The following is a 24,717-nucleotide window of genomic DNA, read 5'->3' on the forward strand; positions in this document are numbered from 1 at the left end:
CACTGTATAAATTAAATATAGATTAATCCTTGTTAAAGTTACAAAAGTTGTTCAGTCAAGATTAAGAGCATTTTGACATGCTTTGTTGTGTGTATTTTTCCATTCAAGTGCAAGAAGACGTGAAACTCAATTCAGTAGCCTACTCGCGAGATGTTTTCTCTGTGCACACAAAACAGTGAACAGAAATTAGTTCTCTTTGCATATTTTTGTGCTTGAATTTGAATGGTTAAAATGACTTGAATGTTTAAATTGACCAGACTTAAAAACACGTGCAAAAGATAAGCGTCTTTCACGCTGGCCCCGAGCCATCGAGCGGTCCTTATTGTCGAAACCTGCAGTGGCTTAAAATTTTGTGGAAACTCTGATACACTTTTTTCAGGATTTTTTGATGAATAGAAAGCATTTATTTGAAATATAAATCTTTTTGAAACGTCTTATTATACATGTCTTTAGTGTCACTTTGATAAATTGAATGCATCCTTTTTGAATAAACATTTTGAGAACAAAATGTGTTGACCCCCAAGTTTTGAACGATAGTGTATGTTTATATACTATAAATTAGCCAATTAAAACAATGTTCTCAAGAAAACCTGTTTTGTTGACTATGACCATTTCAATTTGAGGAAAGAAGCATGGAATATTCCTTAATAAATTGCTAGTTTGATCCACATTCGCTCAAACCAAAGTAGAAATGATGTTAAATCCACCACATGTCCACTTAATTGTGATATTGTGTTAATATAAAACGAACTAATATGATTTCCTGCGGTAAACAACAACTGCTTGATCAAAGCACTTGTGAAAGTGAGCTGCTTGCCTGGACACAAGACAAACTGCATTAGCATTCGCCGAAGCAGCTTCCCCTGACATGTGATAAAATAGCATTCAGTTCAGTGTATTTGCATTTAAAATTGTAATTCTCATTCACATGGTCTATCTACCTGCTAGATGAGATTGGTAGCCCTTTAGAATAATTGAGAGGCACGAGACAGGAGGGATGAGAGATGTTTTTTCTCGAGCTATAAAACACACAGACTGCTCATGTGGGCCAGGAGAATATATTGATGGGGTTCCAGAACTCATCAGACAATTGTTCGGTCAGGCTACTTGCATTAATCGTGAAATAAATTGAAAAATGCAATCAATGATTGGAAAGAATGTCCTGTGGTAATGATATCACTTTGAGATAATCCAATAATTGAGAACTTGATGTATTTTGTGCTGGTATTTCTCTGCTCAGCCTGTCAAAATAAAGTATCTGGAGCCATGCGGAGTGAGGGGAACAGGCTTATGGAGGGCGACTAATCCTCAAGCTCCCCTTTAAGTGTTTGGGGGATCAGAGCCTCAATTAAACATCATAGTATGGTTCATTCTTACTGTGTAAAACCAGTTGTCCAAAATGGAGGTAAAGGTTGCCCTGCATATAAGAATGAATTGGGTCCCGTTGAGATGAAATGTTGGAGACAATACTGCTTTCGTCTCTTACGGTTTTGTTTGTTTGTTGGTTTATTTGTTTTTTTTTAATCCTGTTCTTTCTTTAAATAAACCTACTCTAACAAAAGTAAATAAATGTGAATATTTGCCCATGACCATATCAATAAAGTAGGGGAAAGCAGGGATAATTGTAATGCATTTTGCTTATAACACACAGTACACACTCACAGTGACTATTTCAGGCATGTGTGGGTACTCTACCTCTATACCTCTTCCCAAATATAATCTACAGTTTCAGTTACAATTGACACAAATGTTTTTTAAAAAAGTCTGTTTTGACCTAATTAAGTAAAAATCCCCCTTAAGCAATTTTTGTCTTTAGGTTTGTGATTACTTTTACAATAATTTATGAGTTATAAAACAGTTAAGTTATCTCTCCTGAAAGATGTGCACTCTTCCCCCTTTTGTTTTTGGTCCTGATGTGGTAGTATAGTAATATTTAATAATTTGTCCATTATCCATAGCTTTGTTGTTACAGTTTGATTTCACTATTTTAGCCCTTCATTCATAATTTAGCATATGTCTAGTAATTGAGGGTGTTATTTTAATTGACAAACATTTGATATGTACCCATAAAATGTAATTACTGACATTATACTGTAGAGCTTCTTCATTGTTTTACATTTTTTACTGTACTTTACTATAGCTATCTTTTTCCATTTTACTTTGTATAAATGTATACATATACAGTACATTTGTGTGTGTGTGTGTGTGTGTGTGTGTGTGTGTGTGTGTGTGTGTGTGTGTGTGTGTGTGTGTGTGTGTGTGTGTGTGTGTGTGTGTGTGTGTGTGTGTGTGTGTGTGTGTTAGATAACTAGATAGATTACTGTTTTTACTGATCAAATAAATGTTCTAATTACCCCTGTGCTCTTCTATAGCAAGCAAATCAAGTAAAATCAAGCCGTTTGGAAACAAAAGATGTCGTTCTCCCTCAAACAATCCAGCAACTGCATGTGTAAGTTGTTGGATTGGTATTAACCTCAGCATACAGCCAAGCAGTTTAACAGCTGTATACATAAGGAACATTGCTCAATTGACGAGGGGGATCATTTAAGGTCCCAGAAGTCCCAGCGCATGTTTCTGTACTACTGCTTGAGTGTGTGTTTGGGGGGAGGGCAGTAGCAAGCAAATTGGCCTCTGTTTTGTCATTTTGTTCAAACTGAGCCTAGGAGAAGAGTTGGGGTAATTGTGGTGGATCAGCAAGAACAAAGCAGGATGCATCAGTGAGTGTGATCTCTTTTGAGGAGATGCCAGGGAAGGCTATGTGAACCTGCAGCCCGGGCTGATGAAGGTCTATAGATTAATGAGCACTGAATTCAGCCTCTCTCTCTCTTTTTTTTACCCTGCCTGTTGTATCGACAGCATCATTTTGCTTTTAAGCCCCAAACTCAATATTGCAAGAGAGAACCCTTGCTCTTGTACATGTTTGGACTGAAAATGAGGAAGCACTCTTTGTACCTTAATGTTAAGATACAAATGATGTCACTTTAATAATCACCTTAGTGTGGCTATCTTTTTTATGATTCATGAATGGGTGAATTGATATGGCCATATTGTTTTTGTTGTTTTCTGATGATATTCATATGGGAGTGTAGGGACCATTTTAAATGTTGTTAAGGGTTTAGGTTTTTAAGGGTGATCTCACAAAATGTCCAGCCCGTTCTCATCCCAAGGCGTCATATACTGACGCTTTTGACATTTCGTCTACATCGAACGCACATGGCACCCTTTAGCGTCAATATGAGACGCAGATAGATATGGGCCAGAAGGCGCCTCCTAGCGGTCTAACCCTAACCCTACCCCAGACCTAAACCTACCCATAACCGAACAAAGCTCTGTTCGTGTCATATTGACGCTAAAGGGTGCCATGTGCGTTCGATGTAGACGAAATGTCAAAAGCGTCCGTATATGACGCCCTAGGATGAGAATGCGTTGAAATGTCATTTAAGTTATAAAAGGCAGTTGCCCATTCATTCACACCACTCTGTTTTTCGCCTCAAAACAATAAATCCAATTATTGGTCACTGAAAAAACTATATTGATGAGCACTAATCTGAACATTTGGCTGAATTATCCCCTTAAACGACTATGGATGTTACGACCCTTTATGATAAAGTGCATAAGGAAGAAGGTTCTGCTTAAGTCGCATTCCTTCAGCGTAGAGTTATGCTTTAATCGCATTCCTTATGTAGCCCTGCCCCTTTTCAGCGCGGTTTATATTTCCACAGCATGAAGGTAAGATCTTACGAATTTATGAATGAACCTCTCGTTTTAAATGACACTTATCTTGGCATCCACTTCAAACATTACAATGCTCATGATAACTTTCGTTAAAAGTGAATCCACTTCAGCTAATTACTCTTAAACAGCGATGCCATAGAAATATACAGGACTACCACAAAAACGGAAGTTCAAACACAAAATTCTGAAGATGGCTGCGTGCTTATTTCTCTGGCGCATAAGGTCTATGGGCATGTTTCCTCTCCACAGCTTTGGCCACATCAGCTGCAAACCCTAGACTTCTCTCTGATGTCCTCAAAAGTCTGTAACTGTGCACCGAAAGGTACGAAGGCCCTGCCAGTCCAGATATTCTAATATTGATGAAGAGTCTTAAAAGGCTTAGATCTGGCTGCCTCTTCCCCTCCACTCTCTCTGATAAGCTTAGTGTTGTGAAAGTGCAGGATTCAGTAGGGCTACTGCAGCATTGGGAATTTCTGCTGGCTCAGCTCTCACTTTCTTCACCCACCCTCCTTTCTCATTATTCCTCAGAGCAGCGCATAAATTAGCAGTACCTATAGCTCTCTCGCTTTCTCTCTCAACCAAACATTTTAGAAATGTATTCATCAATGCTTAGGGACTGAAATGGCTTTTCTAATACAGATGCCATTAGCATTTTATTAGCATTACCTTTGATCTAACATCAATAGCTTTAATTGAAATAAAGTGCTGCATTTTCACTGTATAGAGAACCTCAGGCGTCAATTTTGGGCTTATCTCTAACATCAGTGGATCGCTGTATGTTATTATGGGTGTTTTATCCCCTGGAGCATGTCATGATTCTGTGACTCCAGTGCTTCCTGCTATAAGTGGTGAAAGATATGGCTGTAGATTTATCTGCGTACACTTTGTACAATTGCTTTATACAATTATTATTAACAGTCTTATAGCAGAATAATTGTCTTATAGTAAACCTGATAATGAGTTTAATGTTCTCATAAATAATGTTAACCACAGTACACACACACACACACACACGTATTTATAGGGTTTTTCCTGCATAGAGAATTTGCATAGGGAACTTTTCAGTCCTATATATATATATATATGTATATATATATATATATATGTATATATATATATATATATATGTATATATATACACTGTCACTATATCATGTACAAGTTAAGACTTGTTATATATATTTGTGTGTGTGTGTATAAAATATTTTGAAGCATTTGTAGCTAATATTATATATTAAATGTATAAAAGCAAATTGTAAAAATAATTACAGTCTTAACTTGTAAAAGTCTCATTGGAATATCTAAGAATTTTTATTTATTGATTGATTGAGTGATTGATTGGTTGATGTTAAAAAGGACAGTGACTAAAATCGATGTAATTGTTCTAAAAGAACATCATATTCTGCTTCTAAAATAAACTGAGATGTTAATTTGGAAGAAACAATTTGAAATTATAATGTTTATTAAAAGGCATTTGGAAAACATTTCTGTTATATTCTATATACAGACTTTGCAGAAAGTGTTACTTTTAAGTATATAATCAAAATTATCTCAAGCCCCTTTCACACAGAGATTCCGGAAAATACACGGATAAAGTGACCCGGGATTTGACCCGGGTTCGTTTGATTTTGGTTCATTCACACTGCCAGTGATTTTCCGGAATGAGAGAGTGCGTTCACACACAACCCGTAAAAATCCCGTAAAGACACGTGACATCGATGTGACTTGTAATCTCAGCAGCGTCTTAAGTTTGCTTATGAGCTGTGATCTCTCTCTCTCGAGAAACCACGCTTGTGCATTTTTTTCTCTGATTCGATCATAAAATTGCGCTTTACGTACCGTTTCACAGCTGGAGAACGAGCCCCGCTTCAGCGTCATCACTACGACACGGCATTATTACGGCTTTTGTTCACACAGCGCGCGTTCCGGGACTGAACACGGCAATGTTACTAGGTCCCCAACCCGGCATCGATCCCGGCATAAATCCCGGGTCGAGTTTGCGTTCACACAGAAGGCGCTCTGGCAATTTGCCGGCAATTTCCCGGGTCCAAAGCGCTGTGTGAAAGAGGCTTTAGTGTCATTGTTTGATCAAATATTATATTGTTATGTCTGTTGGAATGCTTGTCGCCTGTGCCAAAAGACCTGTTTCAGGGGCCTTTTATGCAACACAATTTTCAACTAAAAATAGAAAACTTTTAATGTGTTTTGGCCAGCCGTTTGCACGACAACGGCATTTTGAGGCCCTGAAAAGGCAAACTTTCAAAACAGATTTCAAAGTGCTCGTTTTTGAAAACAATACCGTTATCGTCTCCATGCAAACTACAAAAACACAAATAAGTGAAATTGATAACATCATGCACATGTGTATTCTGTGTTCAGTCTATAGGCGCGTAGTGTTTCTTTACAAAGTAACATCGCCAACTACTGGCCTGGCAGCACAATGCAGTGTTTTTAGTCATTTCCGCGGATCTGTGTGAATGGGGATCGTTTTGACAATGTTGTCGTCTGTACGTGAGAAACCCAAAGGAAAAACGTTTCTGTTTTTAATACATCATTGTTGTGTAAAGGTACCCTTAATTCCATCTCTGGGGGTCTGGTGAAGTTTTCACAGATTTATCAGGGGATTGATTTTCAATCGTAGCACAGTGCCGACTTTCCTTTGTTTAGTTTCTGGTTTTCTGTTATGCTCTCTTCCTCTCTGTCTTGCTCTCTTCCCCCTCTATCCATCGGTCCGGCTGAGCGCAGTCTTCTGTGTCAGCTTAATAAAGTCATTCTGCTCGGCCGTGTTCTGCCGCTTGTACTCAGCAGAGTGCTACTTATTGACATTTTTTCATTCTGCTTTTTCCGCTGCATGTGTAAGACCTATAGAGCTCATTGAGGGACTGAATTAGGCCTGCTCTCTCTCACTCCCTCTTTCTTTAGCTCTCCATCCTGCAATTCTGTGCCGCAACAGTTCAGTATTACCCTCCATCTCTGTCTGTCTCTCTCAAGTACTCTACGTAAGTCAGCGAGAGAGAGAGAGAGAGAGAGAGAGAGAGAGAGAGTGAGTGTGTGTGTATTCTGAGTGAAAAGGAGGGAAGCAGACCATTAGAGGTAAAGGATAAGCAAGCCCTTTGAGAGTCCTTTTGTCCTTTCATACGGAGGAGGGCTGTTTGCGCTACTATTGTTGGTTTTCCCCTTGATTTCATCTGGAAAGTATCATTACCGAACAAGAGCCTCTTCTGAGCGGTTTGAGCCCATCTCCACGCAGTATGCCGCGGCTTTTGTGGAATCGTGTGTGCCTGAGAAGCCCTGAAAAGGGAACTTGAAACAATTTACAACCTGTGAGCAATCAGACTCCAATCAACACATTGGATTTAGTTCATATAATAATGATTACATTTGTTAATGAAGTATACCTATAACGTATTTTTTTTAATGAACACTTAATTGTTTTTAATACATTGAATCATATCCCCTTACCATTTACCTGTATCAGAGATTAGATATTGTATATATATTAGTCCATATAGGATATTTAAATCAATTATAATATAGTTATGCCTCAATTTACATGCTATATTATATACAATTATTTATATATGTATAATAACTGTGTGTGTGTGTGTGTGTGTGTGTGTGTGTGTGTGTGTGTGTGTGTGTGTGTGTGTGCGTGTGTGTGTGTGTGTGTGTGTGTGTGTGTGTGTGTGTGTGTGTCCTGGTAAACCCTACATTACGGGGACAATGTCCCCACAAAGATGGCAATTTCCATGTCCTTGTGGGGAATGTTTTTTTGGTCCCCATGAGGAAAACATGTACAGTATAAAAATTATCATTATCTCTGTGAAAAGTCCCCATAAAACATGAAAACTCTATGTGTGTGTGTGTGTGTGTGCATTGGCCAACTGCTCACTGGCCAATATTAAACATATTAAAAGTAATATCATAAATCAATATATCATGGCTGTCAACTGATTTAAAAAAAAAAGTTCTTATTTAAACAATAATAAAATATTCAGTTGCATTTTAATTAAAACACACTAATAATTCTATAACACAGCAGAATCAATTATGTTTGTGAATGTAATTTATTCTACTGTGTTATAGTGTTAAAGAGGGTTTTTGTTTATTTAAAATAGTACTGATGATTTTTATCATTAGGCTACTTGAAAATTGAGAAATTACTTAAATTACTTTAATTTTCAGCCATAATGATGATATAAAATGGTAATTTTATTTAAAATATATACATTTTAATGTTTTTAATGTTGGCCACTGAACAGTAATCAACAAAAAATTAATGTTTGTTATCGGCCAGAATTTTGATATCCGTGTATACCTAAAAACAAACAATATATTTACTTCTAGTTTCACCTTTTGTAATATCTCTTCAGTGATTGACTCCTCTGCCACACTGTATGTCTCATATCAGCAAATACTGACATCAGCAAATACTGACATTTAAAAATACTGTACCTGGCATGAAATAATGAGCATATCAAGAAATGAATTGGATTAAAATGAATTACTTGAATGTTTTTAATCATTTTACAGCCTTAACGATATAATGACACAATATAAAAAACAGAAAACATGAATGTTAGTCCTTGTTAAAAAATAACGTAGAAGAAAAAAAATGAAATGGTTTGAATTTCAGATTTCAGCAGCACAGGACTATATATAAAAATGTATGCCAGCGGTCTGAATCCAGAAACATGCTGTGTGCCCCAGAGCTATTGAGAAGCTTCTCTTAACGACCTGCTAGGGGCCAGTGGCTGAAAGGAAAGTGCTACCAAAACAAGTGAGCCATCATTAAGGTCAGCGGCTCTAAATAATACAATTCCTACCCTACAAGAAAACCTAGTGGTGCCCTGATTTTCTTTTCTTCTTTTTAACAGGGAAAAGATATTCATTTGCATAAAACTTTCATGGGCATTTTGTTGAACTGTGCGTTAAGCCTAACCCTAACCCTAACGTTTTACGGTCAAGAGTGGTTTGCCAAACACCAGCGAGTTGCCGTTAGCAGAAGGCTTACTACTAATTTGATACGCAGATATTTTGAGGTGACAAGGTTAATGCATCTGTTTTTTTCTCATATCATATCAAATCAAAGCAATTTCCCTGGTCTTTATTCCCTCTATCTGTGGGTCATAATCCTCTTTAGGGTCTTTCGGCAGCTATGTCCAGTTACTAAATGATGAAAATCTTATTCGGCTTCACTCAGTGGCCTGGCTAATGGGAAATGAGCACACTTTGAAAAACAGCTAAGTGTTTTAGGCTGAGAGGAAAGTGGAACTGTTAATATCATTACATTTGAAGAGAGCGTTTGTAACACAGATTCTATTTCTTAAATGAAGATTGGCCAGTGCATTATGGATGTATTGACGGCAGGCATGAGGGGAAGATTAGTGGTATATCCAGGAACCCTCCCAGCGTAACCAGACCCTAATCTCGTAATTGTGTAGTTCTCTTTCAAACACTCAACAAGCATTAACAAAATTAGAAATGTTTTTCTTGCCCCCTCCTTTTTGAGGGTTGAGTGTGATTGATTAGTGTTTGAGAAACTCTGTGCACCAAGGCATGTAGAAATACTCTGCTCAATAGAATTAAACGTGATTTATTTTTATATAGCGGTGGTTCTCAACTGGTGGGTTACAACTTACAACCCAAAAATGTCACAGATCTCTTCTAATTATATTAGTTTGTATTGTATAAGCCACACAATCATATTTAGTTCATAAGTAGTAAACACTGATATTTTCTCATCTGTGAATAGCAGATGCCGGCATAGACAGGTTGCTTGAAATCCCCTTATCCTCAAAATCCATGAACAAAATCAATTAAAAGAATATACATTAAATATAGGTTCACTTGCATGATAAACTTTGTGCGAACTACAATGTTTTTGTGTGAATTATTGGCTGCTGAGAGACTATGAAACTAATGAAAATATGAAAATAAGTTTAGTTTTAAAGTTCAGTTCAGCTTGATATAATTGGTGCTATGCAGTTCATGGTAATATCAATTAATTTCAATACACACATATATTTTGAATGTTGATGTATTACACTGAAAACTCTATATTAACTCTTTAAAAATGTCTTTTCTACTTGTTTTAACTCCGGTATTTTTTTCTATCATATAATATAATAATATAATATATTTTAAATGCAGAATAATGCAAATTTAAACCTTCACAGTTTAAATCAGTTGTTTTAAACCAAAAATAATACTTAAAAACAAACATAGCTGTTAAAAATCATACATACTGTACACACATTCTCACTAGTAATTTGATTTCGAGTGATTTGAACACAGACATACTTTTGTTCAATTCTGGTACTATATTAGGTCGTCTCTTGAATGGCGATGTAAAATCGGTTTCCTGAAGCAAAACCAGTTGAGATCCACTTGCTTTTTACCACTCCCATTATTTGGAGAGAAAAAAAGAGGAAAATATTATGTGTACCGTTTCTGGCATGGAAACTATGTCTTGCCTGTCTTATTCCCTGTTCTCGCCACCTTTTGCATGGTTCCATGTTGCAAACCTCAGTTTTGACAGATCTCATTTTCTCTCCCTTCAGCCCACTCTAGATGATTGACTTGTAATTACTGAAGGGAGGTGCTGTATTTGGTGTGTAATGTGTTACTCTAATTTGTATGTCTCTGTTGACAGATTCCAGGACAACCAATGAGTTGTGATACGGACCAACTCAGGGTAAGTGATGCTTCTGTGTCGCTTTGTGTGGTTGTGTGTGTCTGTGTTTTTGTGTGCTCCTTTGTGCCGCTGTTGTGCTTCTGGATGTTTTTGGTATCGACCTTTTAATTAATCAATCCATGAAGATCATACAACTGTGATTCATTCATGTAAAGACAAATCATTTCGTCACAATGGCTTTAGAATGAATTCTTGTGTATCCTTCATGTTCATTTCAGCATCTCAGGCTGAGAAGATGATGATATTAAATCAATAGACAAAAAAAAAAAAAACCCCAAAAAACCTCAGAACCAAAACCTGTTATTCCCTCATACTCTGCTGTGTCCATATTAAAAATACAACAAAGCTTACCTTGCCATCTCATTAAACTTTAATAGTAGCTCTCAAACCCTCCTGCTCACTCACTGGCCTGAAAAGCCAGGGTAGCAAAGGTGTCAGCTTCACTCCTGATGAAGACCCTCCCAAAGATCTTCATCTTCTTCAAACACACCGTATCTGTGTGGAGGGATAACCATGTGTCCTGATGGCTCTGCCTTGATCTCACATAGCACAGCCCTGCAGAATCATGGGAGAGATGCAGGAGCGGAGGTGCTGCAGTCCTCTCTCAGCGCTGTAATTTATCATGGTTTGTTGAAGGGTTTTAAGTCTGATAGGGCTGATATGATTAATGCCCAGACCTTACTGTTCATACACACCCATCACTCTCATTTTTTTCTGCCAACTACTTTCTTGATTATTATTATTACTTTTTTAATGATATATTTTTAATTTCCATTGAAATTAGAGAAGTAAAAGTGGACTACATTTAATTAACAATTCATATATATTAATAAAGCTAATAATAATAAGCAGGCCAGTGCTGATTTTTCTCTTGGAAACATGAAAAGCACTTCTCTTATTTCTTTGCCATCTCATTTCCTCTTGTTAGTGACTCACTCAATAATCTGAAGACAGTTTTTCAGAAGTGCTTTTTGGAAGCTGGCCTTTAATTTAGATTATAAGAGCAGGATCGAGGGTGATGTACTTAGTACTTTTTAAACAGGATATCGACAACCTAATGCTACCTTTTTTTTCTTTTAGGTTATGTTTTTGTCATAATCCAAACAAATGAGATGCACTACTGCTTTTACTGCTGCTGTTTCAGACTTGTAGCTTTTTTAATTGGGCTAAAGGGCACTATCGGACCGGGGAGACGGCAGCTGAATCGGTCTGCTCCATGTAAATGGTCATGTCAGTAAGCTGCACTCAGTTTCCTTGACCATTAGACCTTGCTTGCCCCGAAGTAAAATGGTTTAACGAAATTGTATGCTGAAGTATGTTCGTTTTGCTTGGGTGCACAAACAATGGGCTTTGCATTGTACCTGCCATTTATCTTTGTTTAATATGTCAACAATCATTTATTGCTTTCAGAATGTTGTTCAGAGTATTGACCGGATTTCTCTGTATTAATCGTTTCTTTCGGAAGAAAACCGTTCCATCTTGTTGCAAAAGCGAGCACAGCACTGTCTGGTATATATTTCTGTTTTTAGTCAGATAGTTCAGCCTTTAAATTCTGATGAAAATGCACTCAAAGTCAATCATTCCTGCTAGGCACTACTCTATCATAAATAATGTATCGCATAAAATATTTAACTCATTTAACTTCTTACATTTATTAAAAAATTGCAATTTATTTAGAAATACTGAAAGTCAGTTTGTAGTTTTATCTTATTTTTCATCATTTTTTGTAATTTCCCTTTAACTAATAAAAGCCAGTTCCATAATGGAATCATCGTCCCGGAAGTGACATAATTTTTAATGGGAACGGCACAAACAAGTCACAATCAATCAATAGCAATGGATTTGATGAATTATGTGTTTTATGTATTTGTGATATTTTGCTGTGCTTCACTCATCAAAACATCCCAGCCTTTTAGATAAAATTACAGAAATCATAATATTTAAAAAACGAAATATTAAAATGAATGTTACATGGCACATATTTTATACACAGAGCATATTTAATAAGTTAAAGCTCAAAAGACACTGCATAACAGGAATGACCCTATTTAAATTATCATTAAGAAATGTAATTTATTTGAGCATTGGTGTCTTAAATTGCTGTGACTGACGGTTTGTGTTGGGCCTTAGAAATCCCTTACCTGTGGTGAAATCACTTTAACATGGCCTTATTGCTTTAGTTAATGTGTGTGTGTGTGTGTGTGTGTGTGTGTGTGTGTGTGTGTGTGTGTGTGTGTGTGTGTGTGTGTGTGTGTGTGTGTGTGTGTGTGTGTGTGTGTGTGTGTGTGTGTGTGTGTGTGTGTGTGTGTGTGTGTGTGTGTGTGTGTGTGTGTGTGTGTGTGTGTGTGTTGAATGTGTGCCCGAGTCTGAGCCTTTAGCTTAATCATTTGTCCTCCTCAGACACTCTCACTCTCTCTCTCTTTCTCTTTGTGACGGTTGTACTTTCTTTTTTTATTGTTTTCCTTTTAAAGGGGAGTCAAATTGCTTCCTGAGGAGAATTTAATATTTAAATTTCCCTCAGAATTTAATTTCCCTCATAAATACACTGGCAAATCTCATTGCGTTTGTGTCTCAGGCACACATAAAACAAAAAAAATGGACCTTGCTCAAATTTCCATTTTGTCCCCTCTTGGTTTGAAATTCATTTACAGAAAGGTTTTGTTGTTGTTTTCTGTTATTCTTGAGTTTCTCTAATACCTGCGTTTGATTAAAAATCTCATCCCTCTTCTGAAGAGTAGTAATGAGTTTTAGCCTCATATGCGCTTGAGCTGGCTGGCTGCGTGTCTGGTCTCTCAGTAGCAGTAGCGTTGTAGAGTCAGCAGATGGCTGTAGAAAAGTGCTGTAAGAAGGCAGCCAGTGCGTCAGAGCCAAAGCAAGCCGAGCGGGAAGGCCTTGGCCCCAGTACTCGCTGCTTTTATCTCCAGCACATTCACTCCGGACGAGGAGGAGAAGAAGAGGGGGGGGAAGTCGTTCAGGCTGCAGAGTCAGGTGCAAGCTTCACATTTAGGAGAGGGTGGTGCTTTCTACCTCCTTTTCATCCCATTGTGCCATTTTTGATTGTAGTTTACCTGTATTTTTTTTTTTTTTTTTTTTTATGTACATGAATCTCACATAGCTGAGATTGCATTATTTTTTGAAGGAAAGTTGCAAGCTTAATTTTTTTTTTCCGGTCAGTTGTCTTCTTACCTTTCCTCAGGACAGAAGATGAGCCTTTTGAATTCCCACTGATCTCTTCCCCTGCGCATCAGCTTCCGGGTGACGGCGTCTGAGGATCTGAGCAGCATTTTGTTAGAGGGAAAAGTCCTTTTTGTGTATGGGGGAAAATCTGCTTCGGATCGTCCTATCAGCTGCGCGTTAACGTACACGTACCTTTCTTGAGGAGCCTGTGCTAGAGAACCCTCTCTCTCTCTCTCTCTCTCTCTCTCTCTCTCTCTCTCTCTCTCTCTCTCTCTCTCTCTCTCTCTCTCTCTCTCTCTTTCTCTGGCACTTTGAGTGCACAGTTGTACTGGACTTCCTTGGTGCACGGATCTTCTCATTAAATAGATACGTCAGGAATTGGCGCCTAAGCAGGGGCTGTCAGTGAAAGGGTGAGGAGGACCAAGTGGGGAAAGGCAAGAAAGAACGAAAAAAAAAAAGAAGAGGAGAAGAGCAAGAACAAGACTGCTAGAAGCATCTCAAACCTTGTGAAGTAGCTTCTTCTTCCTCCAAGTGTCAGTTTTAATAAGCTCTATTATAGTGATATAATAAATTATACAAAAGAACTGTGAGCCTGAGAGAGTGGAAACAAGAAGGATTCATCCGGGTTTCCGTAGCTGAGCTCGAGAAGTTAAAAGAAGATAAGTAAGGAAGCGTTTCCTCACTGCCGGAGAGCCCCTGACTCCTCGCTCAAGATGATGATGTATTTGTGGGTAGGTAACAACCATCCCGACCGACTGTGTCGCATTCGTTGGTGTTTGCAGGCTTCGCTGTGCATGTGTGCTGTACAAAAGTGTTGTGTGTGTGTCGTCATTGATGTTTATGTGTTTTCTCATCTGAAGAGTCTGATAGTCTGAGCATTTTTGTAGCAATTGGTTGCAGGGTGGAAATCAGTCCAAATACATTTGATCCTCTCTGTATGCGATATCCTCTGTTGTGTTGTGTTGTGTATACCGGTTAGCAATCAGTCATTTTAAAGTTTCATCTCTCTCTCTCATCTCGTCCTTGCCGAGACTACTCTTTCTTTGGAGTAGAGAGTGTCAGAGAAGCGGTGCGTGACACGTTGATTCATAACTGCAGGGTTAAAGCACAGGAAGTCATTTTAGAGAGCTGTAAGCGTGTGTGTCTTGGCCTGCTCATTATCTGTCTCTTCACCTGCCATTACCACTCAAAATCAGTCCTAGCTGAGGAAATCTCGCTGCACTTAATTGCCCATGGAATAAATTTAAAGCACCCTGATGACTTCTTCACTGTGAGGGTTTATCAGGAAATTAATCTTATTTGAACAGATCTTAATCTGATGGGCAGTTCAAGTGAAAATAGAAATAAGGAACGAGTTGATCCTTTACATAATGTGTCAGCCGGAGGTTTTTCTTTTTTCCCCATTAAGAGTCATGTTTGATTTTGTACGATGTACAAGTTGACTGACTGATTTTTTTTTAACCATAAAATAATGGAGGCAAGATAATAATAATAATTATAATACATTTTCTTGTGTTATTAAAAATTAAGCAAGACGAATGAGAACTTATATTTAAGTATTCTTATAATATTAATAATTAAAGCGCAAACATGCTCTTAAACTCTGTCAGTAGTCAGAAGAGCTCAGAATCAAAAGACTTGATAAACACACAAGACAATCTCCAGTTACTTAGTCATGCATCTACGGCAAACTGAAATTCTATATTAAGAAAATGAATATTGAATGTTTAACTGGAACATGGGTGGTCTGGAAGGAATATGCTTAGGAAAGATTCAAGGATGAAATTTCCCAGGAGATGCAGAAATTACTGTGCTGTATAAAAGTATACAGTTCTTGCTAAATATTTAATTTGCGTCATTTTAAGTTGGCTTGTGACAAGAAATTCACTTCTTTGCTGGTTCATTTGAAGTGAACATTTCTGATACATCTTGTTTTTTTACATTTTGTTAAATTTTACTGAATATAGATAGATAGACAGAAAGACAGACAGACAGACAGACACACACACACACACGCACACACAGACACACACACACACACACACACACACACACACACACACACACACACACACACACACACACACACACACACACACACACACACACACACACACACACACACACACACACACACTATTACTTTTAGTCTTTAGTTTACATAATAAAGACAGAATGATGTCCAGAGGCCTAAGATTGTAGAGACATGGATGATACCAGAGTGCATTCTGGGTTAAGCTGAATGTGACATGTTTTTCTTTTTAAGAGGCCTCTGGTAGCCATTTGACAATCCAATTCAGGCTCTATATCCGACCCTTCAGTATTACTTTTGTCATAGATCGTATGGCTGTAAACTAGAATTAATTGTGTGTGTTACTTTTTCAGCCACAGGGTTTTCATCTCAACAGAATTGAATAGATCATCAGAGCGTTGTGCCACGTCCAAATACGTCAGATGTGGCGATAGCGTCTTAATTGCAAAATAGACCCCATGTCTTCTATAGCATTGTGTCTTCAAACAAATAAATGCAAATAATAATAAAAAAGAAGTCCAACGTAGTCCACTTTTATGCACTGCTGTCAATTGTGGCCCGTCAGGCTGAGGAATGAATCACTGAGGTAGAGAACAGACTGAAGCAAACAGCAGTGTCAGAGCTGCAGTGCTGTCCAGGCTGATGTTATTGCCTTTCTTACTATTTACTCCCCCCTGCTGCTGAAAAAACTGCTGTGGAGGCACTTCTAGCCCCTTGTCAGAGTTGTCTTTCAATAGATGCTATGAAAGCAGTTTATTCAATTGATTGATAAAGGCCGCCCTCCATGATAACCAATAGAGGAGCCACAGGGCCATGCGGTGTGTAGGAGGCACATATTGCGACTTAACTTCTTGACACCAATATATTGGTAAACTCGTCACTTGTGAAAGCAAGAATCTGAACCTCTTGTGATCAGTTATTTTTTTGAAGTGCCACAATTTAAACTGTAATTATATATGATAATGAATAAAATGCCACTTATTATACAAGCATAATAACAAGAGTTTGAAAGGTTAGGCACTTTGTATGCATAATATCATGTCATGTCAATCCAAAATCCAAATGCTATTTTTTTTTTTTATGTGGAACATTTAAGCTCTTTTCCATACAACATTTACTGACCAAAGTCGTTAAGACACAGAATTGCTACGACCAGAATCAGTGAACAAATCAATTGTTTGAGTTGTACTGCTGTATTTTATGGTATTTTTGGTGTTTTTGAATAACTTTTCTATTTTTAGATAAGCTTGGGTAAGCTATTTGTTAAATTTTGTAATGAAAAACAAAGTATCCCTTTCAAAGATTTAGAATTGCTGTGTCCCAAATCAGAGGCTGCATGAATATAACAAGTTATATTCAACTGTCTGAAACAGGGTTCACAACCTGTCTAAATATGTCAATTGCTGTACAATAATGAGTATACTTTATAACTAATACTCTGTATCTATATAAAATCGCATCTTAGTCAGATGCCAACATTTGAACCACTTTATATATATATATATATATATATATATATATATATATATATATATATATATATATATATATATATATATATATATATATATATATATATATATATATATATATATTTGAGTATATATTTTGAGATTTTATATATATTGAGATTTATTAGATTTTTTTTTCATTTGTATCATTAGATATTTAAGTAAGTTGAAACCCAATACTTAAATTTAAAAGTGTAATCCAGCAAATTCTCTCAAAAAAGTCCTGTTGTCACAGGAGCGCAAATAATTTTGGGGTACTAGGGTAGGACGTGAAGAATCCATCTATTGTATCCTTCACTGCCTGCGAAATGAAGAATGCATTTCGATGCCTTGTTTGAAGTAGGCTTCGAATTGGGACAGGCTTCGACGTTTCGCCGCTGTGACGCCATCTGCCTTCGAAGGATGCAGCCTCTGAATTGAAAAAAGTCAATATATGTAGAGAGACTTTGACTATGATAGAAAAATGTAAGTGTACCATTGGCCATTAAGATAAAGGTGTAAAGTGTATTGAATATTTAGCTGTTTTTTACATAATTTTTATGCCAATTTATTCATATTGGAACCCCCATACGTCTATGTGTAAAACAGCATCCATACGCATATAAACTTTATACATTGCATGTGTCGTAAGATGAATATGTATGTAGCCGGGTAACATAAAAATGAGAATTAAAAACATTCAATGTATTCACAGTGGATATAATTGACATTAATGCAAGACAATTCAGCACACACCATATGGTATTTATACACCTTCTAATTCCCTCTTTCTCTCTGACAGTAATGATGGGACCTGGGTGAGAACGCTCCACTGTCAGTTGCTATCAAATATGTTCTTATTTAATTAGCTGTCTTGCAGTAGAGCGCAGCTTATATATCATAATTCTTATCTAATATACTCAATCCTGTCTTATTTTATTTCATTGACTGTGCTGAAGTGCTTAGCATGTCTCTGGTTTCAGAGGGCCTGGGCAAGTTGCTCTGAAATCAAGAGCGATTGAATAGCATTAATGCTAATGCCACAGCCGTTGAGGCATTGCTGCAAAGATTTAAAAATTGCCCTTCTGATAGAGTTTTACAATGTATGACAAATCAATGCATAGCATTTTCATAATGAATGGCTTTGGCATTTGGAATGCCAGTCCCCGAGCAGGCTTGGTTGCTGACCTGTGACAAGAAGTGGTGTTATATTTCATTATATTCCTCTGAGTTATACTCACTAGCCCCAGTCGTGTGAGAGAGGGGCAGGCGCTCCCTGTCTGGTTCCACTGGTATCCTAGCATGCACTAGTGTCAGTCTGCTTGTCGGTCGTCCGTCCATCTATCTATCTATCTATCTCTCCATCCATCTATCGTGATAACACATTATATAACCGAACTATCTTTTAAATTTACAGTAGGGTACAATGGGGGCAATAGGGTACCACTATGGCACAAAAACTTGCCGCAGCACTTTCCAAAACATCCGCTATTCAAGATGCACGTGGAAATTTGTCTGATCCTTGACACGATCGTGGGCAGTAACTCTAAGTTGATTCTGTGCTAATTTGATCTAATATTAGTTTTTTTTTTAAATGTTGTAGATTTAAGTGGAAAATGAGAATCGCTAAACTTATTGAATATATTTTGAGACAAAGGTCTTTTCAATGATTTTCATTAGGTTAAATTAAAGCAACAGTTTTTCAATATAGCGGATGAATATGTAAAAGTATGGTATTTGGGTTAAAAGACGCCCCTTCTGTTGGGGCGAAAGGCACAATAATGAACATAATAATAAATAGCTGGCTGACTTTTCCATTTGTTGACATGACATTAGATTCAGATGAGAAATATCACATATTAAGTAGGGTGTCCATTTTAGAGTTAATCATTACATTTATAACGAAACCATCATATTTAAAAAAACATAATAGGTATTAATCATATCATATAATAGAATATCATATTTATTGTTACTACTGTAAATCTATATTTAATTATGTGATCTCATTCAATGCTTTCAGAATCTTTACTTTTTAAATCATTTTAATTTAATTTAAAATATTTTTATATTAACGTATTTTAATGACAGTATATTTATTGAACAAAAATGAATTATTTTATTTATAAAAATAAACAGAAAATAGTGTGAACTTTGCTAAAGTGATTGTTTTAAACAAGTATTAACTTAGATATTATTAAAATCATATTATTTTTGCTAACGTATTTGTATCAATACTTTGTGCCTTTTGCACCGTATGTGGGGTAAAAGGCCCACCTTGCCACCTCATACATTCATAAGATTTTTAAACAAACCACTTTTATGATTTATTTTTACATAAAATCTGTTGCTCCATCAGTGCTCAATACAAACATATGTATTTTTTCTGCAATCATACACTATGTGAGTAGAGAAAGCACATTTTTCTTAGGATTTTTCTTCACATTTTAGCCCGTTGTTCCCTACTCACACTTGGATTTTGACAGCGAATTTGGTTAACTTGTGCAGTGTGAACCAAACCGCACCTGCCACTATGGTTACATAGAAGAGAAGCCTCACTGCAAGCTGTTGTATGAACAGAACAATTCGAGAGTCACACCTGTTAGTCAACATGGTTGTCCATCCTGAACTCAATCTCTTTCCAAACTCATCCTGCGCTCAAGGATATTGCCTCTGAGGTTTACTCACCATTGTTTGGTATTAGATTACAAGCGCATGAGGACAGATTCAAATGACCTGCCATGTCATTACCTGTTCATTCACGGATACTGAAAGCACAGTTGTGTTGGTCATTATCTGCTGTCATGAGATGACAGTTTGTGGCTTTTTTCATTGGTCTGTTATGATGATTGATGGAGACAGGTGGCTGTTCTTTACAGATGGCAACATATCAAAGTGGCATCATTGTAATGACAGAGCAGCCTATGACAGATATCAAACCAGTGCTTGGATGCTTTTATGTTAGACTGCTCAAAATTCAGAAGTTTTTTATTCCCTACTGGTCATTGAAACCTTTCATCTGATTCCACCGTGCCAGGTTGTGATGTGACCATGACAGTTTTAATCTGATTTATAAAATGCATTATATAAAAACCTATCCGGGATTGAACCGTAAATGCAAAGAAAGAATAAGAGGAAATTTAAAGATGACTTTGCCTAGATCAATGACATTTGAAGAGATTCTCTGCTTTGTTATAGATATACTGAAATCATTACCCTCCTAATGAAATTTCCTGCCATAGAAAACAAAAAGGTAGAAGCACTACAAGCTCTTTCATAAACAGCCTTTATTACATAAGTATATTCATCACCATAAAAGCATCAGGCCTATACACATATGGTCTAGAGCTTTGCAGTAGTGGATATTTTTATTGGGGGCTATAAAATACAATACACCAGCAGCACATACCACAGAGAGGAAGAAAATCACTTTACCGCCTTACACTTTTTCGCGCTCTCGGATAAAACGGTCAAGCCAGGAAAACACCTTTGTGATAACAATTGCAGCCAGGCAGCCTAATGCACTTTGAAGCCCTAGTAAAGGCCCGGATGAAACTGGAGATTATTGCCATTTTGAGAGAGATCAATGAAGCTTTGCTAATAATTCACTGTAGGAGAACCTCTGGGGATGTGGTATTTATCTACAAATATCAGCTCTGGCCAGACCAATTGCAGTGTTCTCGCCTCTGGTGCCCACACTAGTTCAGTTGACCTAGTTGATATTGAATGTTTCCTCTTGACTAGAAGGGAAAAAATGAGGAAAGAGGGAACGAAAGGAAGAAGGGGAAAAAAACATGATTTTGCTAATGACGTTATGTGTTTGAACAAACGGGGACATGGTGCAGTACACTTGATGTGAAAGTGTCAGTTCAGCCAAAAATGATAATTCTGTCATTGTTTATTCACCCTCATGTTGTTCCCTGTCCTCTCTTTTCTGTATAATGAAAGTGAATGAGGAATAGGGTTGTCAAGCTCCAAGATAAATAAATAAAAAAGCACAGTAAAAGTTGTTTATAAAAGTCTTACACTATTTTCCAAATCTTTAAATGTCCAATGCTTTGCGTGAGGAACAGACTTAATTTGAAGGTGCTATTCACGGAAAATTTGAACATCTTCCCTAACTGTCCTTTGAGAGTTTTTGTGAATTAAATCTTTTGAATGAAACAAATCCGATTTGAATGATTTGTTCACAAAGTTTAACACTTACTTAATGATCTGGTCATAGCGGTAAACAGCTCTGTAGCATAAGACTATCAGGGAATATGAGGTAATTTTTTTGATACTTTTATTTATTTATTTATTTACCACAGTACTCATTGACTTTAATTATACTGAAAAGAGTAGTCAGAATAGTCTATAAAATCTCTTCTTTTGTGTTCCGCAGAAGAAAGCAAGTCGGTAAAACTTTACAATAAGGTTCCGTTAGTTAAGGTTAGTTAATGCATTAATTGACAATGAGCAATTTATTAATTTACAATTTATTAGTTAAATTGTTAAGAAAAAATTATTGTTCATAGTGATTTTAAGGTCTTAAGTAATATTAAGATAAAAAAATGTATTTAAAAATGTATTAGTAAATGTTTAAATTGTAATGAATTAAAATTAATAACTGCTTTATAAGTATTTTTTTTTCATTATCAATCAATGATTCAAGTATCTTTGTTAGTTTATACGGTGGCGCAATGCTGCCACATACATATTTTTCCCACTCAATTTTATCGTAATAACGAGATGTTAAGTCGTTAAAACAACATATTTTTTTATGCGACGTACAAATATGCCTTTGTCCACTGATCTATAATATAGAATTGATATTGTGCCTTTATCATTCTGTGTTCTAAAACTGTGTAAATCTTTTTATAAACCGGTAAAAAGGAAATGTTTACAAACATTATAAACATGTATTTTAGGCTATTTCCACAACAAATCCTTTAAATTTAATGGTATTCAAAACAAAACAAGAATGAAAAATATATGTATAAAATAAACATAAATTATAGTGGCATTAATTAGCATACAAACAAATTTATTTAAAGCGAAACTGAAACTGAAACCGGTGTTGGGCTCCTCTCTCATTTGGCACGAATCCAAATTTTTCTTTATTCGCACTTGGATGCTAAACTATATGTTGCGTCTCGTTGTAACAGGAAAACATTTAGTTTTTATGACATATGTCATTATCACACAAAAAAATATCGTTCTAACAAGAATTTGTTACCAAGTGAGAACAGAATATTCTTGCAACTAATGTACTAGATTGATTTTAATTTGATAAATACATTTTAACCTCAGCAATCATTGTATATTTCAACATGGCTCAATACTAATGCATCTCATGGGTTTATGTTTTAATGGGGGTGCTCCGGTAACGACAGGGAGCAACGCGCTTAGTAAAGAGACAATTAAGGCAACAACTTGGAAAAATGAGTGTGTGTCTTTCATGATTTTTTTCCCCATCTTGGAGCATACACTTTGTAGTCGTTAATTTAATTGCTGATATTCCCTGAATCCCTGAAGAATATAAAGGATTAATCATCCAGTTCATTTCGACGAGAGATATGGCCTTAAGTGAATTGCAGTTTTACCAATTTAACCCTGTCTGCCCCTGAATGTGACAAGATTAACATTTTCAATTAGCAATACGTAATTGCTGTGCACGCTCAACGGCCTGCCTACATCCTCAAAGGTTGAGGGGCCATTTCAATGGGCCACGCATTTGGATCTAATGCCCCCCTGTGTCTGTAAACGCACCCTCGACGTTCTGTCATCAGCGATGGATGGGAGTTATGAGTTGTGTCTGTGTGTTTTTGCAGGCACGAATTCCTGCATCTTTGCGAGACAACAAATCTGCAGATTTGAGGATTATAAAAAAGTGTTGTAAAAATGATGGTTTCTCCTTTCTTTCTCAGGGGCGTTTGTGTTGATAAGGCAGAGCAGGATCAGCAGTCTCTCCCCTGTCTGTTTTTAATGTCTGTGAAGAAACAGATATTGATTTAATCAGACCAGACTGTTGCGGCAGAAAGGTATATACTGCAGGAAAAATGCCTTGTGCGTTGAGGTAATAAATACTGCAGATGGACTCGTGCGAGCCGTTAAGCAGAACCTTTTGTGGGCCCCATTGACTGAAGGCCCCTGTGAATGAAAAGGCAGGCGAAGACGGAGAGTTTGTATTTTAGAGATAGGTGACTGATTTCACACTCAGAGATTTCTGCTGTGTCCTGCACATGCTAGGATCTTGCCAGATAGCGGGGCAGTCGCATATCAGCCTTTCCCTTCAAGGTGCTTTCTATCGCATCGACTTGATAATAGAAAAGCAGCTTTTTCAAGCTGACTCTGTATTCATGGTTCCCCGTCAGTGGGGCATCACATACCTGTGCAGACAGATGCATTCTGGGTATGTTTGAGATACTGTGGACATTTCAAATACAGGGAATTAGCATTTGTTTGCAGCCACAGTGACCGGTGAGTGTTACATTCAAAATTGTACTTTGATTGTGTTTAATAAATGTTTCTTCCTCATATATAACCAATCATTGTTAGAGGGAACCATTCATGCCAATCAGCTTTCAGCATCACTATATATTACGTCATCAAGTTCGCTGGTTAATACAACAGGTGCAGTGAAAATGTTTTATTATTCACAATGTAACAAAATTTTGACCTCAGAAAATGTGAGACTGAATGACAGGGCTGTACATGAATGGGTGGAGGTTTTCCTTCACATAGGAGGGTAGATGTTAGATGGAATTGGGTCCTACATTCCTGTAGGCTATTAGTGTTTATATTGGTCAAAGTCTGTATATGAATCCATTGTTTATGTTTATGTTTTGTTGATTTTTTTAAATATATTGTGTTGTGTTGATGATAGGTGATTATATTGCGCCATTAACTATTGTAAAATATCAGGGGAATTTGATCTGTATAAGAAAATATATAAAATTCAAACCTGCTGCTGTCTTTTGATCCAGGTTTGATCCATGTTAATTTACATATCAACCTCTCCAAATTCTTTCTTCTTGGGCTGGGTATACATTTTCCGATTAATCCTTTGAATTATTAAACGATCCCGATGTATATATTTTTTTCAAATACCTCATTCAATCTTAATGCCTGTTTTCAGAAGTTGTGTGAAAATGTATTTTTGTCCAAAATGTAAATCCATCTTGTAGATGTCAATGTGTTTTGCTGGACTAACGCTGCCTTCACGTGCTATCATAATTATCGTTAACAAGTTTCCTATTAAACTTTTTTTTTTTCATTAATGCCCTCTCAAGTCAAAATTTGAATACTATGAGCCCGTAATCACGACTTCAGAAGTGGGAACTAGGAAATTTCCGATAGCATGTGAAGAAAGCATAACTCAGACATGCAGCCACATAGCTTGTTTCAGTGCCACAGAAAAAAACGTTACGTGAGTTGTTCATGTGATTTCCCAGTCTATATTGTTGCAATAAATAGCAAGAAACATCTCTCTGTTGAGTTGTCTTCATGGACTGTGTGCAAAAACCTACAAAACGTTGCTGGTGTAATCCGATTCCCAAAGCAAATGACTCGATTGTTTGTTTTACTGAATAAAAATATATCGG

General features: G+C 36.8%; 1 protein-coding gene across 6 annotated transcripts in view; it reads left to right on the forward strand.

Annotated features, from left to right (window-relative positions):
* The window catches only part of rbfox1 (RNA binding fox-1 homolog 1), a 248,412-nt gene that overhangs the window by 87,589 nt on the left and 136,106 nt on the right, over positions 1–24,717 (forward strand). For 3 of the 6 annotated variants that reach the window (XM_082142968.1, XM_082142962.1, XM_082142966.1), the window contains exon 2: positions 10,391–10,432. The exons of 2 other annotated variants lie outside the window; for them this stretch is intronic. In XM_082142968.1, the coding sequence (XP_081999094.1) occupies positions 10,391–10,432 (42 nt within the window). Of the gene's footprint in view, positions 1–10,390; positions 10,433–13,958; positions 14,341–24,717 lie in introns of those variants that run through there. One more of the 6 variants, XM_082142967.1, reaches the window with a different exon arrangement.

This window comes from Leuciscus leuciscus (assembly GCF_965113295.1).
Source record: "Leuciscus leuciscus genome assembly, chromosome: 1".
NCBI classification, from domain to species: Eukaryota; Metazoa; Chordata; class Actinopteri; order Cypriniformes; family Leuciscidae; genus Leuciscus; species Leuciscus leuciscus.